The sequence below is a fragment of the Pangasianodon hypophthalmus genome, chromosome 13 (genome assembly GCF_027358585.1).
Source record: "Pangasianodon hypophthalmus isolate fPanHyp1 chromosome 13, fPanHyp1.pri, whole genome shotgun sequence".
Taxonomy (NCBI): Eukaryota; Metazoa; Chordata; class Actinopteri; order Siluriformes; family Pangasiidae; genus Pangasianodon; species Pangasianodon hypophthalmus.
Genome location: NC_069722.1, coordinates 827,234 through 845,835, shown reverse-complemented (window position 1 = coordinate 845,835; position 18,602 = coordinate 827,234). Strand labels below are relative to the sequence as shown.

Genomic DNA, 18,602 nt, shown 5'->3' with positions numbered 1-18,602 from the left:
TGATTGACACTGGGCCCGCCTCCGATACGGCTCAGTTATAAAAAAGGAAAATGCAGCTTTAGCTAAAGCGGAATTAATTAACGCTTTACACAGAAGCATGAAATGATCACATGATGATGAAGATGATGATGATGATGCGCTTCATCTGCTGCAGATAGAGAGAGAAAAATAAACACATCCAAACAAGTCTTTAAGTTTATTCTGTTTAATTCACTGAAGAGGAGAAAAAAAAATCATCATCATCATCATCATCATCTTTTAGAATTTAGAACGTAAAGCCGTAAGAGATGGGGGACTGTGACGTCACAAGAGGGGGCTGTGGCGTCACAGGAGGAGAAGAGACAAAAACCCTGATTTCAGGTGTTTAGTTCAGATTCTGTATTTTACAGACCACACGCCAGGTGAGCTCCTCTAACCCTTACTATTATTACTATTATTACTATTATTATTATTATTATTATTATTATTATTATTATTGTTGTTGTTGTTGTTGTTGTTGACGATGATGATGGATGAATAATAATGGAGGTGATTAAAAAGCCAGACTTGTTGGTGTGAAAGGGGTGAAAGATGAGCTGAGATGAATCCAGGCCTGAGTTTAAACATGGCATGTAACGAAGCCGCTCCTGAACACTGACTTTATTCTGATCCCTTTGCTGTAGGACTGAGGATTACACTTTACACTTTCACTGATGTGTGCGGCTCGCACATGCTTTAGTTCACTGCGTTAAAAAGAGTCACTGATGAATCGCTTCTGAACACAAATCCGCCCGCTGTTCAGCTTTTACTGCGCACTTCCTTATTCTGGCTTTTCCACTTTCTTACAGCTGAAGAGTTTTTACACAATCTGCTTTAATTAACGACCTGTTTGTGTTTTTATAGAGAAAGCGACCCGAGAGAAACGACTGGATTCATATCCAAGTGATTCAAAGGTGAGTCGAGTTCATGTGAATCAGTGAATCAGTTTGAACATGAACAGGATGTTGTCAGGGATTCATTTGGTTCTGGGGCTGAAACAGGAGGGGTGCTAATATTTATGCTCGCTTTTGTAGTTATTAAAGACTCTGCTAGGATTGATTTTGAACTTTGATGATCAAAATGCTAAAGTTAAAGCACTGAAACTGCTGTGAACTCCATGTGCTCTGTACAGTTGAGTGAGAAGAAGAGAAGGACTCAGAACTCCACATCTGACCAGAGACTGAAGTGTTTCAGGGACATTATGGACTTTGTTCTTCATCAGTGTGTTGGGTCTGTTCATTTTTACTGATTTCTGACTATCAGTAACATCTTATTCATTTCATTTACACTTGACTAAATGCTGTTTTACGTTAATAATTCCCGTTAATGTTCTCTCTTTCCTGTGTGTGTATAAAGATTACCGCCGGAGACGACTGATTTCGTTCAGATGCTCATCGTTCATATAAAAACTGTGCTGCTGCAGCTGATCCGGAGAATCCTGGCATCAGGAGGAAGGGTGGAACGAACAAGGGCGACGTCTTCTGAGAATGCTTCATCACCCGCAGAAGATCAGACCTCACAGCGAGATGATGTCAGCGGCGCAGGCACTAGCGAGATATGTAAAAACATCTTGACTCTTTATCAGTCTGACAATTTTGACAGAAGTGAAGGAGATAAAACTTTAGGAAAGTCGCTAAAGTCCGATCTCAGCAGGTCACACACTAATGAGATATCTGATAAGCTTGTGATTCTGTATCAGTCTGATGATTTCGACAGACCTGAAGGAGAGAAAACTTCAGGAATGTCGCTAAAGTCCCACCAGAAGGACCAAGGAATGTTCGCCTCTGGACAGAAGCAAGCAATTTCCGAGAAAAGGAAGTTGTTCTTGGAATCTGCCGCTGATGAACGGTTCCTTGATAAAGTCACTCAGGTTGAGAGTGATATCCCAGAGAAGCGGTTACGTTCACACATTTCCACAGGTTTATCCAGTGGGAAAGATTCGTGTTCCAGCACAGAGTCGTCACTGACGGCGTCAGTAGATCTGGAACAAGTCACTGCTGAGATCGTGAACAGGGTGATCAGTGGAATTGCTAGCGAGATCGGAATAGCCGACATGGAAAACGGATCGGAAGCTCGGGTAGGAAAAGCTCAGATGAGTGATGCTGATGCTCACTCAGCTTCCTACTCAAAGAACTTCTCCGACGTTTTCGCGAAGCTCCGAAGTCTTATTGGAGTCAGAGATGAAAGCAGACAGTCGTGCTCGTGCCTGAAGAACGCAGCAGCAGCAGCAGTGACTGATGCTAAGAGCCTGGTGTCCATGAGTGAAGCTCCAAACCTGCAGGCTGTAATTGACAGCTTCACTGAGGAGCTGATTGCGAAGAACGCAGATTTATTTCTGCGTCACGAGCTGCTGGCCAAGTCCAGCTCTTCTAAAGCGTCTCGGCGCAGACGGTCTGCGTTCTTGCAGCCGCGTAAATCCGATCAGCGGATTGTTTCCGAGGTAAAAAAGACCTGTGAGGTGAGCAGTTCTGTCCCTCTGAGGTCTAATCAGCTTCTCAATAAAGCCACTCAGGTGGTGAGTGAGATGCTGCTCAGAAGGTTGTCAACAGCAGACTCCTCGAGATGCTCGTTAGAAGACGTGCAGAGTGCCGTAAGTACCGCAGATTCGCTCGTCAGGGTTTTATACGAATGTGACGAGTCTGTGAAAGAGGAGACTAAGAGCTCTGACGCTCTCGATGCCTTGTCCTGCTTCTTTGACGTCAGAGAAGCAGAATCTGCCAAAAAACCAAGGAACGTGTTGAGAAGAGTGCGAAGTCTCCTTCAAGCATTTTTCTCCAAGGCATCTAAAGCTCTGAGCTTTCCCACACATGAGGAGAGGGTGGAGGAGAAGGTGGACCTGGACCTGTGCACCAACAGGGTCATTACTGAAGTCATTGATTTGTTAAGGAGTGAGTTGACAGCTCCACCTGCGGTGAAGAACGATGACGCCTATTTCCACACCAAATCCACCAGGCGTGTGAGTGACATCATCTTCCGAATAGTGGAATCCTGTCCTCTGCTGCCTTCACAATTTCCAAAGGAACGCCACACGGAAGCGCAGCTCAGGAAAGTGGCATCCGCGTTAAATCTGCAGGTCGTTTCTACAGCTTCTGAGATTTCCAGAACTGTTAGCTCCACTGTGCAGCAGTTTATAGACGCAGACAGGAAGTCGAGGCCTTCAGTCCAGAGGAGTTCATTCGCTCCTCTGCACCTTTTCACTGTGGTGCGCAACCAGCTGAAGGCTTTCTTCACTTCCTTCTCTAAACGTGTTGCTGAAGATGAAAGGACAGATGCGTCAGCACAGTCAGAGAGGGATGAAGATCGTGTCACTCCCATCTACATCAGCGAGGATGGAAGTAGGAAAGATTTGTGTTCCAGCACAGAATCGTCACCGACGGTATCAGTAGATCTTTTTCAAGTCACTGCTGAGATCGTGAACAGGGTGATCAGTGGAATTGCTAGTGAGATCGGACTAATGGAAAATGGATCGGAAGCTCAGATGAGTGATGCTGATGCTCGCTCAGCTTCCTACCCAAAGAACTCTGACGTTTTCACGAAGCTCCGAAGTCTTATTGGAGTCAGAGATAAAAGCAGACAGTCGTGCTCGTGCCTGAAGAACGCAGCAGCAGCAGCAGTGACTGATGCTAAGAGCCTCGTGTCCATCAGCGAAGCTCCAAACCTGCAGGCTGTTATTGACAGCTTCACTGAGGAGCTTATTGCGAAGAACGCAGATTTATTTCTGCGTGACGAGCTGCTGGCCAAGTCCAGCTCTTCTAAGGCCTCTCGGCTCAGACGGTCTGCGTTCTTGCAGCCGCGTAAATCCGATCAGCGGATTGTTTCCGAGGTAAAAAAGACCTGTGAGGTGAGCAGTTCTGTCCCTCTGAGGTCTAAGGAGTTCCTCAATAAAGCCACTCAGGTGGTGAGTGAGATGCTGCTCAGAAGGTTGTCAACAGCAGACTCCTCGAGATGCTCGTTAGAAGACGTGCAGAGTGCCGTCAGTACCGCAGATTCGCTCGTCAGGGTTTTATACGAATGTGACGAGTCTGTGAAAGAGAAGACTAAGAGCTCTGACGCTCTCGATGCCTTGTCCTGCTTCTTTGACGTCAGAGAAGCAGAATCTGCCAAAAAACCAAGGAACGTGTTGAGAAAAGTGCGAAGTCTCCTTCAGGCATTTTTCTCCAAGGCATCTAAAGCTCTGAGCTTTTCCACACACGAGGAGAGGGTGGAGGAGAAGGTGGACCTGGACCTGTGCACCAACAGGGTCATTACTGAAGTCATTGATTTGTTAAGGAGTGAGTTGACAGCTCCACCTGCGGTGAAGAACGATGACGCCTATTTCCACACCAAATCCACCAGGCGTGTGAGTGACATCATCTTCCGAATAGTGGAATCCTGTCCTCTCCTGCCTTCACAATTCCCAAAGGAACGCCACACGGAAGCGCAGCTCAGGAAAGTGGCGTCCGCGTTAAATCTGCAGGTCGTTTCTACAGCTTCTGAGATTTCCCGAACTGTTAGCTCCACTGTGCAGCAGTTTATAGACGCAGACAGGAAGTCGAGGCCTTCAGTCCAGAGGAGTTCATTCGCTCCTCTGCACCTTTTCACTGTGGTGCGCAACCAGCTGAAGAATTTCTTCACTTCTTTCTCTAAACGTGTTGCTGAAGATGAAAGGACAGACGCGTCAGCACAGACAGAGAGGGATCAGGATCGTGTCACTCCCATCTACATCAGCGAGGATGGAAGTAGGAAAGATTTGTGTTCCAGCACAGAGTCGTCACTGACGGCGTCAGTAGATCTTGTTCAAGTCACTGCTGAGATCGTGAACAGGGTGATCAGTGGAATTGCTAGTGAGATCGGACTAATGGAAAATGGATCGGAAGCTCAGATGAGTGATGCTGATGCTCGCTCAGCTTCCTACCCAAAGAACTCTGACGTTTTCGCGAAGCTCCGAAGTCTTATTGGAGTCAGAGATAAAAGCAGACAGTCGTGCTCGTCCCTGAAGAACTCAGCAGCAGCAGCAGTGACTGATGCTAAGAGCCTGGTGTCCATCAGCGAAGCTCCAAACCTGCAGGCTGTTATTGACAGCTTCACCGAGGAGCTTATTGCAAAGAACGCAGATTTATTTCTGCGTGACGAGCTGCTGGCCAAGTCCAGCTCTTCTAAAGCGTCTCGGCGCAGACGGTCTGCGTTCTTGCAGCCGCGTAAATCCGATCAGTGGATTGTTTCCGAGGTAAAAAAGACCTGTGAGGTGAGCAGTTCTGTCCCTCTGAGGTCTAATCAGCTTCTCAATAAAGCCACTCAGGTGGTGAGTGAGATGCTGCTCAGAAGGTTGTCAACAGCAGACTCCTCGAGATGCTCGTTAGAAGACGTGCAGAGTGCCGTCAGTACCGCAGATTCGCTCGTCAGGGTTTTATACGAATGTGACGAGTCTGTGAAAGAGAAGACTAAGAGCTCTGACGCTCTCGATGCCTTGTCCTGCTTCTTTGACGTCAGAGAAGCAGAATCTGCCAAAAAACCAAGGAACGTGTTGAGAAAAGTGCGAAGTCTCCTTCAGGCATTTTTCTCCAAGGCATCTAAAGCTCTGAGCTTTCCTACACACAAGGAGAGGGTGGAGGAGAAGGTGGACCTGGACCTGTGCACCAACAGGGTCATTACTGAAGTCATTGATTTGTTAAGGAGTGAGTTGACAGCTCCACCTGCGGTGAAGAACGATGACGCCTATTTCCACACCAAATCCACCAGGCGTGTGAGTGACATCATCTTCCGAATAGTGGAATCCTGTCCTCTCCTGCCCTCACAATTCCCAAAGGAACGCCACACGGAAGCGCAGCTCAGGAAAGTGGCGTCCGCGTTAAATCTGCAGGTCGTTTCTACCGCTTCTGAGATTTCCCAAACTGTTAGCTCCACTGTGCAGCAGTTTATAGACACAGACAGGAAGTCGAGGCCTTCAGTCCAGAGGAGTTCATTCGCTCCTCTGCACCTTTTCACTGTGGTGCGCAACCAGCTGAAGAATTTCTTCACTTCCTTCTCTAAACGTGTTGCTGACGATGAAAGGACAGACGCGTCAGCACAGTCAGAGAGGGATCAGGATCGTGTCACTCCCATCTACATCAGCGAGGATGGCACGGTTCATGAGCTAACCGAGCTGGAGGATCTTTCTCTGGAGGAGATGATACATCAACGATCACGTGCTATAACGGATGTAATAGCGAATCTCCTCCTGAGGAACGTGGATAGGGCAGGAGATGTTGGCCAGTGTTCATCAGATTCTGTTCCAGGGAGAGGGAACAACATGTTACGCTCCAACCGGTTTCCTTCTGAGTGCGTTTACACGTTTACAGAGGAGTCCATCAAGGCTGTAGTGCAGAATGCGCTAAACGCCGGGCCGAGCGCAGGAGACGAAGCTCAGGAAAGCAGCTTCGTGGCCAAATCGACCGGTTGTCCGTTTGCTACGGCGCTCGCACGTGAAATCGAGGAGGCAGCCGTGGAGGAGACTCGGGAACACCTGAACGCCACTGATCAGCAGAATCGACCCGGCCGGAACGGAAACGTTCCTGGAAGCGATGGTTGTTCCTCACTTCCAGCAGCTGAGGATCAGGAGAAGAAGAAGAGGCTCGGATTTCACTTCATTCTGAGGAGGAACGGGAGCATGATCAGACGTGGCGTTAAGGTATGCAGGACTTTTCCCCCTAAATGTTCTCCTGTGGTTTTGAGTTCAGGTTTTTGAGTTTTGTGTGGATTTTATTTGTAGTTATTGATAATTGAAGGGTTTATTTAACATCAGTCGCTCGATTTACAGCATTAATCACGTTCTTTAAGGTGATTAGTCGTCTCAGACGTCCATTTCTGCTTCCCGATTTATCTTTTTATCTTCACAACTCTCAGTGTCCCAAGAAGTCGAAGAAGAAGCGGAGCAGAGTTCCTCTGACGAGCGATGATCAGCCGACCCCTTCCACCTCCGCAAATCTTCACAACTGTAAGTCTTTAAAACGAAATCAACCTGCGATTTTTGACCACGTTTACGCCGCGTGTCTTTTTAGTGTATAACGCGTATTTGTATTTTTCATTACTACTCTGAATTCTGTACTTTAAATAAGAATAAATGATTCTAATGATCCTGTTTATTTACGTCGTGAGTTGATGATTTTTAAGAGCGTGATGATCATGTTTAAGAGTTTGAGTTTTTATCGGTTCCTGCACCGTGTGTCCTGATAATGAGCTGAAAGAGCAGTTTTTGTGGTTTTGCAGTAACTCTGCTTCTTCTCCTGTTTCCAGCTTCACACAGAGAATCGAAGGTCTCGGGGTCGGTCTTCAAGAACGCTCGCAGAAGGCTGGGCAGGATCTTCTCCAACATCTCCAAGTCCTTCACCGGCTGCTTCAACTCTGAAACCGCTCCGTAAACTCGTCAACGTCGGCCTGAGCCCGGTGACCGTTAACCGAGAAACAAACATAAATAATCTAAACAAACAAACAAACAACCCTAAACAAACAAACAAACAAACAAAAAAACGTAAACACCCCCCCCCCCCCAAAAAAAACCCCATAAACCCACCCAAAAAAACACGAAAAAATGTAAATCCACCCAAAAAAAAAACAGTAAACCCACCCAAAAAAACACAAAAAAATGTAAATCCACCCAAAAAAAAAAAAAAACATAAACCCACCCAAAAAAAACCCAAAAAAAGGAAATCTACCCAAAAAAAGCCCGAAAAAATGTAAAAAAGGAAAAAAAAATTTAAACAACGTAGACCCACCCAAAAAAAAGTAAACTCAACTAAAAAAACCCCAAAAAAATGTAAACTCTCAAAAAAAAGTAAACCCACAAAAAAAAGTAAACCCACCCAAAACAAACAAAAAAAATGTAAGCCTAACCAGAACAAACAAAAAATAACCATAAACCCACCGAAAGCCAAAAAAAAAAAAAAAAAAAAAAAACACTCAAAGGTAAAAACTCCAACAGAAAACAACCATAAATAAATAAATAAATAAATAAATAAATAAATAAATAAATAAATATCCCTATAAATCCACAGATAACAAAAAAACAAAAAATTGTAAAAAAAAAAAAAAAAAGGAAACCAAATCCAAAAAAAAAAAAAGTAAACCAAATAAAAAAAACAGTTAACACAACCAAAAAAAACCCCCAAAAACTCTAAGGTAAAAACTCCAACAGAAAAACAACCAAAAATAAATAAATAAATAAATATCCCTATAAACCCACCCAGAAAAAAAAACCAAAAAATGTAAATCCACCCCCCCCAAAAATGCAAATCAAACCAAAAAAAAACATAAACCCACCCAAAAAAAACCCAAAAAAAGGAAACCTACCCAAAAAAACCCCCGAAAAAATGTAAAAAAAAAATTTTTAAAAAACGTAGACCCACCCAAAAAAAAACAAAAAAATGTAAACTCTCAAAAAAAAGTAAACCCACAAAAAAAAGTAAACCCACCCAAAACAAACAAAAAAAATGTAAGCCTAACCAGAACAAACAAAAAATAACCATAAACCCACCGAAAGCCAAAAAAAAAAAAAAAAAAAAAAAACACTCAAAGGTAAAAACTCCAACAGAAAACAACCATAAATAAATAAACAAATAAATAAATAAATAAATAAATAAATAAATAAATATCCCTATAAATCCACAGATAACAAAAAAACAAAAAATTGTAAAAAAAAAAAAAAAAGGAAACCAAATCCAAAAAAAAAAAAAGTAAACCAAATAAAAAAAACAGTTAACACAACCAAAAAAAAACCCCCAAAAACTCTAAGGTAAAAATTCCAACAGAAAAACAACCAAAAATAAATAAATAAATAAATATCCCTATAAACCCACCCAGAAAAAAAAACCAAAAAATGTAAATCCACCCCCCCCAAAAATGCAAATCAAACCAAAAAAAAACATAAACCCACCCAAAAAAAACCCAAAAAAAGGAAACCTACCCAAAAAAACCCCCGAAAAAATGTAAAAAAAAAAATTTTAAAAAACGTAGACCCACCCAAAAAAAAACAAAAAAATGTAAGCCTAACCAGAACAAACAAACAAAAAATAACCATAAACCCACCGAAAGCAAAAAAAAAAAAAAACACTCAAAGATAAAAACTCCAACAGAAAAACAACCAATAAATAAATAAATAAATAAATAAATATCCCTATAAATTCACCGATAACAAAAAAAACAAAAAATGTAAAAAAAAAAAAAATAAACCAAATAATAAAAAAAACGTGAACCTACCAAAAAAAAAAAATTTAAACCCACCCAAAAAAACGTAATAAAAAAAAGTAAAACAAATTAAAAAAAAAAACGTAAACGCACCCAAAAAAAAAAAAAAAAACAAATTAAAAGTAAAAAGTTAACACAACCAAAAAAACCCCCAAAAACTCTAAGGTAAAAACTCCAACAGAAAAACAACCATAAATAAATAAATAAATAAATAAATAAATATCCCTATAAACCCACCCAGAAAAAAAAAAAAATGTAAAAAAAAAAATAAAAAGTAACCCAAATAATAAAGTTAGAAAACAATGTAAATCCACCCAAAAAAAACAGTAAACCCACACAAAAGAAACAAAATATGTAAAAAAAAAAAAGTAAAACAAATTAAAAACAAATTAAAAATGTAAATCAAAAAAAAAAAACTAAAAAAAATGTAAACCCACCCCCAAAAAAAAAGTAAAAAAAAAAGTAAACCAAATCCAAAAAAAAAAATTAAACCCACCCAAACAAATTAAAACAAAAAAAAAATAAACCAAATTAAAAAAAAAAAGAAACTCAACCAAAAATAAATTTTAAAACCCCCCTAAAAACAAACAAATGTAACCACACCCAAAAAAAAACCTCCAACAGAAAAACAAAAATAAATAAATAAATAAATAAATAAGTTAATGGGTTAATTAATTAATTAGTTAATTAAATAAAACAAAAAATAAATACATTTAAAAAAATTCCTAAGGGGAAAAAAACAAAAAGAAAAACAGAAAAATAAAAACGCAACTCTGATGGATTCAAAACAAACAAATAAATAAATAAACAAAATAAACAAACAAACAAACTCTGGTTCAAAATTTGTGTCTGTAAAAAAATTGATTTCAAACTCTTTCACACTTTCACACGTGTTTCTCTTCAGTTCCTAAAACCTGGTGTGTGTAAAAGGCTTTCATACTCTTTTAGCTTCATATAAACCACTCCCACTTTTACTTACTGCCTGCTCAACAAAAGCACACAATAAATTAAACTTCTTCTCAAGATGATTTGTGTCTCTGTGTGTTTTTTCTCTTTCTCTTTTTCTTCTGCACCACATTTTATTCACTTTCTTTCCCTTCAGCAATTCTCTCTTCTTCACAAGACTCATGTTCCTCTTCTAGATGGAGGGAAAGAAGGTTCTACACACTCTACAAATACTTTATATAATACTAAATAAATACTAAAACACTCACCTTGGCATTTAATACATAGATAGATAGATAGATAGATAGATAGATAGATAGATAGTCATGTGAAAAAATTAGGACACCCCATGAAATCCTGTGGTTTTTTTAACATAGTTAAACATATGGACATTTCATCTTCATTTTAACAATATTGGGAGATTCAGGTAACATCACTAAACAAATAAAACCAAACAAAAGTCTTTTTAAAATTATCTGTAAAATGTCATTTTCAAAATATACAATTTCTTCTGAGGAAAAAGTAAGGACACGCCCACATTTCTTTCTACTTCAAATGGATAAAATTACCTACAGGTGTATCACATCAGGTGCAAATTATTACAACATCCTTACAGAGCATTTTGAAGGAGCTTTGCCTTATTTACACCTCACACATTTAGTCTGGTTTGTTCTTAAGTGTTGAAGTGAGAGGTATCACCATGGGGAGATCCAAAGAGCTCTCTGAGGCCTTCAGAAAGAAGATTGTTCATGCTCATGAGTCTGCTAAGGGATAGAAAAAGATCTCAAAAGAATTTGTAATCAGCCGTTCCACTGTCCGCAAAATCATTTAAATGCTTAAACAAGTCTCCAAGAACCTTCAAATATCCTCACGGGACCTACAGCAAGCTCTTGCTACAGCTGATGTCAAAGTGCATGAATCCACAGTCAGAAAGAGACTGTACAACTTTAATTATCATGGCAGGTGTGCAAGGAGGAAACCTTTGCTGTCTAAGAAAAACATCAGGGCAAGACTGAAGTTTGCCAAAGAACACATAGACAAAGAACGAGACTTCTGGAATAATGTGCTTTGGACAGATGAGTCTAAAACTGAATTATTTGGACACCATAACAGAGGGCATGTTTGGCGTAAACCAAATACAGCATTTCAGCAGAAGAACCTCATACCATGGAGGTGGAAGTGTTATGGTTTGGGGAAGCTTTGCTGCAGCAGGATCTGGCCAGATCACCATCAGAGAATCCACTATGGATTCTACATTGTATCAGAAGGTGCTTGAGGAACATGTGAGACCATCTGTCCAAAAATTGAAGCTGAAGCGGAACTGCAACATGACAACGACCCAAAACATACCAGTAAATCCACCAAGGACTGGCTGAAACGTGAAAAATGGAGAGTTCTGGAAAGGCCAAGTCAAAGCCCAGATCTAAATCCTATTGAGATCCTGTGGGGGGATTTGAAACGGACTGTGCGTGTGAGAAACCCCTCAAACATCACACAGCTGAAAGAATTCTGCACTGAGGAGTGGGGAAACGTTCTCCCAGTCGATGTCAGAAACTGGTAGAAGGCTACAAGAAACGTCTCACTGAGGTTATTTCAGCCAAAGGGGGAAACGCTAGCTATTAGGGCATGGGGTGTCCTAACTTTCTCCTCAGTTGAAATACTCATTTTTGTCGATTTCTTTTGTGTAATGAGTGAAAACAAAGTGATTTTTTGTTGTCTACATGCAATTACATCACTTTCATCTACAGGTACAAATTAAAACAAGATCAGAAATTGACATTTCTTAATAAAGAACTGAATATTTAATGGGGTGTCCTAATTTTCTCACATACACACACACACACACACACACACACATCAATCAATTTATCAATCTTTTAGTAAAGTTGTGTGTAAATGTTTGCGTAAACCGAACCGAACTAAAAGCTTCCACTGGATTTACAAACGTTTCAGAAACGCTGATTTTCTTCGTGCTCGTGTACTCAAAGCTCGCTCCTGACACGCCTCATTTACATGTAGCGACGCCCACAAAACTCCATAAAAGGTAAAAAGGTAAAGCGCACAGACAGCTGGGAGCACGAAATGAGCGATCAGGGTGAAGACAGAAAAACAGAAGTGGAAGTTATTTTGACTCACTTCTATGCCAATAAATATATTTGAAAATATTTAATATTAGTAATAATAAGCGAGCGCTAAATCCTCCGTCAGCTGAGGCGTTTGTTTACGGCTTACGGCTCTGCGCAGACAGAGCGGCTCGTCCTCCGCTTATACACCGCTGTTTCTTTATCATAACTGAATGATTAGTTTTATTTGTCTCAGTGTAAAGGTTTGTATTGATTAGCTTTCTTTATTTATTTTATATCCTTTAATTAAAGCCAATAAAATAAAGCGTCTGGTTTTGAGTAAATGTTGTGGATGGAGCTCTGAGTCCCTGAGCGAGTGAACTAGCATGAGGACGTGTTTCTGATCGAGACTCTAAAGCTCTTCTATCAGTCGCTCTGGATAAGGGCGTCTGCTAAACGCTGCAAACGTCATAAACACAAACAGTTTAAACTCCACAGAATATTCCAGAGAGAAAAGTGCAGTAATCCCTGCAGATTATAGGATCTGAAGTCCATCAGGTCGAGGTTTACGTCAGTTATTCTTCTTATGAGTAAATTTACACACACTCAGGAGCACGAGTAGGATACGAACCTTTTATTGAATTTCTTATATAAACGATCGTACGAAGGATTTACGAATAAATCCCTTCATATCCAGCTTGATATATGAGGCCCATTATTTCTATATAAAAAGTGTGTGTGTGTTAAATATAAACAGATATTGTGAAATATGAAGGTTATGAATGAGAGTTTTTGCCGTGGTGTAAGATGGAGAGTGAAGAGCACTGATCATGTTGATTATTTCTTGTCCGTGTGAATTCAGGTGGAAAAGAAAATGAACGCTGGATAAGAAACAGGCTCTATTTCCATTTTTCCTGGACAATAAACTTCTGAAATGAATAACGTTAATTGTTCCAGTGAGTAAATTACCAACAATACAAACACAAACATTTGATGATTTCACTGTCCATTCTATTATCACATATTCTATTTTCACAAAGAGCGCATTTTAAGACCTTTACAGATAGTTTTTTATCAACCAATCACAGTCCTTGAATTGCTGCGTCATCCCTAGCAACGGGGTCAACCACACCTCCTCACTAAGATAAAGGTTTTTGTACTTTTCTTTTTTTTCTCAGAGTTGCTCTGAGAACTTTCCTAAATCACTTTTAGTCTACGACTCCCAGCTAGGACTTTTTAGGCTAAGATAGGAGCTCTCTGAGAGAATTCGAAGAAGCTTTGTGAATACGGGCCCTGGAACAAAGCGAGTTCAGCTGTCTTTAAGAGTACGTATTAATTCCAATAAAATCTTGGCCAAATTCTAGAACAGACGATGAAGATTCTCTAACGATAGACCTGCGATTAAAGAACATTACTTTCTCATCTTCTGCTCACGTCATCGATCAGCGTGATCCGGAGAGTCGCGCGTGTAAAAACACGAGCTCGCGTAAACGCAAGTATTCTTCAAAGTGAGCTTGAGGTAATAAGGAGATTTCTAAAGTTTGGGCTTCTCAACATTAGATCCCTTACACGGAAAGCACTTATTGTTAATGAAATGATCTCAGATTATAGTCTTGATGCACTCTGCCTTACTGAAACCTGGCTTAGACCAAATGAATACATTGGTCTGAATGAGTCTACTCCGTCAGGATATTCCTATAAGCATGAGCCCCGTCAGACTGGTCGTGGAGGTGGTGTTGCAACTATCTATAACAATTTTCTTACCGTTACTCAGAAAACAGGACCCAGGTTTAACTCATTCCAAGTGCTTGTCCTCAATGTTGCACTCACCAACATACATAAAAAATCCCTACTATATCTTGCTCTGGCCACCGTATATAGACCCCCAGGGCCGTACGTTGAGTTTCTTAAAGAGTTTGCACATTTACTCTCAGACCTGCTGATTAATTACGACAAAGTGTTGATTGTAGGAGACTTTAACATTCATGTTGACGATGCTAATAACGACTTCGGACTCGCATTTATGGACTTATTAAATTCATTTGGGGTTAAACAAAACATTACTAGACCAACTCATCGTTTTAATCATACGCTAGATTTAATTATATCACATGGAACAGATGTCACTGATATAGATATTCTACCTCAAAGCGATGATATCACAGACCATCACCTCTTAGTCTACACTCTACCTGTAGAACATATTAGCCATGTCCCTCCACGTTATCATTATCGATTCGTTAGAAATATTATTCCGACCACTAAAGACAGATTCACATGTAATCTGCCGGATCTGTCTCAATTTCTCACTAGACCCCTAAATGCAGATGATCTAGATGAAGTGACTAACAGCATAGGCGCTATTTTCACCAGCACACTAGACACTGTTGCCCCCATCCGATTAAAAAAGGTCAGAGATAAAACACCTGCACCAGGGTACAATAGTCATACTCACGCCCTCAAGAGAGCAACCCGTAACCTCCAGCGAAAGTGGAGAAAAACTAAATTAGAGGTTTTTAGAACTGCGTAATAAAGACAGTATGTCTAGCTATAGACAGGCTCTAAAAGCTGCTAGAGCCGAGCATCTGAGCAAACTGATAGCAATAAACCAAAACAATCCCAGATTCTTATTTAGCACAGTGGCTAGACTAACAAAACATCAGATATCTGAAGAGAGTATTCCATTACAGTTTAGTAGTGAGGACTTTATCAAGTTCTTCAGAGAAAAAATTGATAGTATCAGGAACAAAATACTGGATGTTCAACCTTTGACAGCATCCTGTGATCTAGTCCAGCCTAAAGCTCCACATTTAGTGCTAAAATGCTTTACAGGTATAGGACAGGAAGAGCTTTATAAACTTATCAGCACGGCTAACTCAACAACGTGTTTGTTAGATCCAATCCCAACTAGATTGCTGAAAGAAGTGATACATACCGCTGGAGAGCCTCTTCTCAACATTATTAATTCCTCCTTATATTTAGGTCACGTCCCAAAACCTCTCAAGTTAGCAGTTATTAAGCCTCTTCTTAAGAAACCTAAACTAGACCCTAATGAATTATCAAATTACAGACCAATTTCAAACCTTCCGTTTATATCTAAAATATTAGAAAAGGTTGTGTCTGCTCAATTATGCTGCTTCTTACAGGAAAACAATATCCTGGAAGAATTTCAGTCAGGTTTCAGGCCCCATCATAGCACAGAAACTGCGCTAGTAAAAATCACAAATGACTTGTTTTTAGCTTCGGACCAAGGCTGCATCTCAATATTAGTCTTACTTGATCTCAGTGCTGCATTCGACACTATAGATCATAACATTCTCGTAGATCGCTTACAAAATCACACAGGTATTCAGGGACAGGCATTAAAATGGTTTAGATCCTACCTGTCTGATCGATACCATTTTGTAGAGTTAAATAATAATAATGATAATTATTAATAATGATAATTTTCTATTACTAAATTCTGATAAGACATTATAAGAAATATTACTCATTGGTCCAAAAACCAGCACACAAAAGCTCTTACAATTCAACTTGCATTTAGAAGGATGTTCTATTACTACTAGCTCGACAGTGAAAGACTTGGGCGTAATATTAGACAGCAGCTTGTCTTTTGAAAATCATATTTCCAATATTACTAAAACAGCCTTCTTCCTTAGAAACCTTAGAAACATGGCCAAGCTTAGGAACATTTTATCTGTATCTGATGCAGAAAAGCTAGTTCATGCATTCATGACCTCCAGACTGGACTATTGTAAAGCATTGCTAGGTGGTTGTTCTGCATCTTCAGTAAACAAGCTGCAGTTAGTCCAGAATGCAGCCGCCAGAGTTCTTACTAGGTCAAGAAAAAATGATCACATAACCCCAATATTATCATCCCTGCACTGGCTACCTGTTAAGTTTAGAATTGATTATAAACTAGCACTACTTACGTACAAGGCTCTAAATGGTTTAGCTCCCACATATCTAGCCAGTCTTCTAACACGTCACAATCCACCACGCTCCTTAAGATCTCAAAACTCCGGACTTCTGGTAGTTCCCAGAATATCAAAGTCTACAAAAGGGGGTAGAGCGTTTTCCTATTTAGCTCCTAAACTTTAGAATAGCCTTCCTGACAGTGTTCGGGGCTCAGACACAGTCTCCCAGTTCAAACGTAGATTAAAGACATATATCTTTAGCCAGAAATACACTTAACACTTAACATATACCATAACCTTGTGCTTCAGTACATCTGATTAATTGCACATTATGATTTAGGGCTTACTAATATTATGAACAGCAGTTACGCTAATTCCTTTCCACTTGTTTCCCTTCTTCTACCCATCCCGAGGCACATAGAGATTGTGCCAGCTCCAGTAGACGAGGCCAACCCTATGAGGATCCTGAGGCATCCAGAGATGGACCTGCTCCAGCTGGTTTCTGCCTCGTGAGGATTTGGGTGTTCAAAGCAACGCTGCCAACCCTATGGGGACTTTGAGGAAGACAACAACCTCCAAATTAATATACACATAAAATTCTACATGACTATAAATAAATGCAGAAAGGACATTGTTCATATCACACTCTCCAGTGTCACCCAGATGAGGATGGGTTCCCTTTGGAGTCTGGTTCCTCTCAAGGTTTCTTCCTCATATCATCTAAGGGAGTTTGTCCTTGCCACAGTCGCCTCAGTCGCCTCAGGCTTGCTCACTAGGGATAATTTTGTCTAATATGTAGGACTGTTTGCATGTTTTTGTTTCTTACGTTTTTGCTCCCGCTTCTTGCTGGAACTTTTTGTTTGTATGTTTTGTTCTGTGGTGTTTCGTGTCTATCGTTTCATCTTCTCTCCTGCTCTTCCGGATACCTGACTTTACTGGTTTATAGTTTGGACTTTACCGTTGTCCTTTTACCGTGGATTATAACTCTGATTGGATAACCCGTACTCATCGCTGGCTATTCATCCAAATCACACCACTCCGCTGTTGTCTGTCGATCTTCGCGCTCCATTGGGCCTTCTACATCGCTGGCGGCTGAGTCTCCACTCCCTCGTTTTTCTATCGTGGACAGTATTTTGGATGGTGGGGTACCCCTGCCATCTAATTTGACTGATAAGGTCTCCATACTGCGTTGATCGTGCTCTATCAGTGACGTGAGTGCTGCGGCTCTCTTGCGTACTATTGCAAGAGAAGTGTGTTCTTCAATCACCAGTCATGTTGTGCCTTCTCATCTAACCATGTCTATCACCGCTCGCAACGTTCCAGTGCCTGCTCTGCTTAAATCTTACCTCATTAATTACTGTATCCTGTGCTCCGTCTCTGATTGATCTACACATATGCAATGATTGCGCGTTACATCCTGTATTAGCGCTGTTTAACTGTCGCTGACTCACGAATAAGGCTACTGTGCTTTCCACGTTACTAACTGAGAAACACCTAGACTTTCTGCTGCTTACTGAAACATGGCAAATTCCTGACGACTATTTCCACCTAAATCTCCTCACTCCCTCTGGATACAGCTACCTGGCCAAACCTCGTTTGACATCTAGGGGTGGTGGTCTGGCTGCTGTCTACCGCAGTAACATCCCACTCAATACCATCGACGTTCATGTGACTTCAACCTTTGAATATCTAGTTCTCTGGTACGTCTCCTATGATTGTAATTCTCGTGTATCGTCCACCTAAATCAATGTCACATTTTTTCACTGAACTGCATGAACTGTTAACCCTTTCCTGTGCTATGTCTTCTTCTGTTATCTTACTTGGTGATTTCAACATACATGTTAATATTGATTGTGCAGATTCCCACGAACTCATGTCAGTTTTTGAATGTTTCAATCTCGTACAGCATATCGACTTTCCTACAGACTTAAAAGGTCACACACTCGAATTGGTTTGTACTGCTGGTCTAGGTAATGTTTCTGTGCTTGGCTCTCAGATTGGACTTTCTGATCACCTCTTCATCGAACTAAACTGTGAAATGCCTCTCCCTCGCCTTAGGGTGAAATCTACCATAACTTTCCGTAACCTCAATTCTGTTCATCCATTACTGTTTACTGAATCTGTACAAACATATCTTTCTGACATTACTGAACACACTAGTGCCCTTGATATCCTTGCCAAATATAATTCCTCTGTTTCTACTGCCCTTAATATACACGCCCCCCTTAAATGCAGACTTGTACCTTCTTCACATACGTCTCCCTGGTTTACCCCTGCACTTCGCAAACTGAAAACTACTGGTCGTCGCCTTGAACGGCTTTACAGGAAAACTGGCTAGAACGTGCATCTTATTGCTTACAAGGACCAAATTCAACGATATAAATCTGCTTTAAATACTGCACGCTCCAGTTACTATTCTGCCCTCATTACCAATGCATCCTCCCGTCCTAAAACACCGTTT

General features: G+C 40.7%; 1 protein-coding gene across 2 annotated transcripts; it reads left to right on the top strand.

The window, feature by feature from the left end:
* Positions 1-18: 18 nt before the first annotated feature.
* Positions 19-7,569, top strand: LOC128319901 (uncharacterized). Of its 2 annotated transcripts, XM_053239339.1 has the most exons (6): positions 19-401; positions 883-932; positions 1,151-1,248; positions 1,375-6,664; positions 6,880-6,970; positions 7,270-7,569. In XM_053239339.1, the coding sequence occupies exons 3-6, from the start codon at positions 1,220-1,222 to the stop codon at positions 7,392-7,394; spliced, it is 5,535 nt and encodes a 1,844-aa protein (XP_053095314.1). In that variant the 5' UTR covers positions 19-401; positions 883-932; positions 1,151-1,219; the 3' UTR covers positions 7,395-7,569. The 2 variants fall into 2 exon arrangements, with proteins under 2 accessions (XP_053095314.1, XP_053095313.1); XM_053239338.1 differs by lacking the exons at positions 19-401; positions 883-932 and having other exon boundaries at positions 959-1,248.
* The last annotated feature ends 11,033 nt before the right edge of the window (positions 7,570-18,602 follow it).

Excerpts from the sequence above, each read along its gene's own strand:
- LOC128319901 (XM_053239338.1), top strand. The coding sequence starts at position 1,136 with ATGTGCTCTGTACAGTTGAGTGAGAAGAAGAGAAGGACTCAGAACTCC. Across the intron at positions 6,665-6,879 it reads TGATCAGACGTGGCGTTAAG|TGTCCCAAGAAGTCGAAGAA; the intron begins GTATGCAGGACT and ends CACAACTCTCAG. Across the intron at positions 6,971-7,269 it reads CTCCGCAAATCTTCACAACT|CTTCACACAGAGAATCGAAG; the intron begins GTAAGTCTTTAA and ends TCCTGTTTCCAG.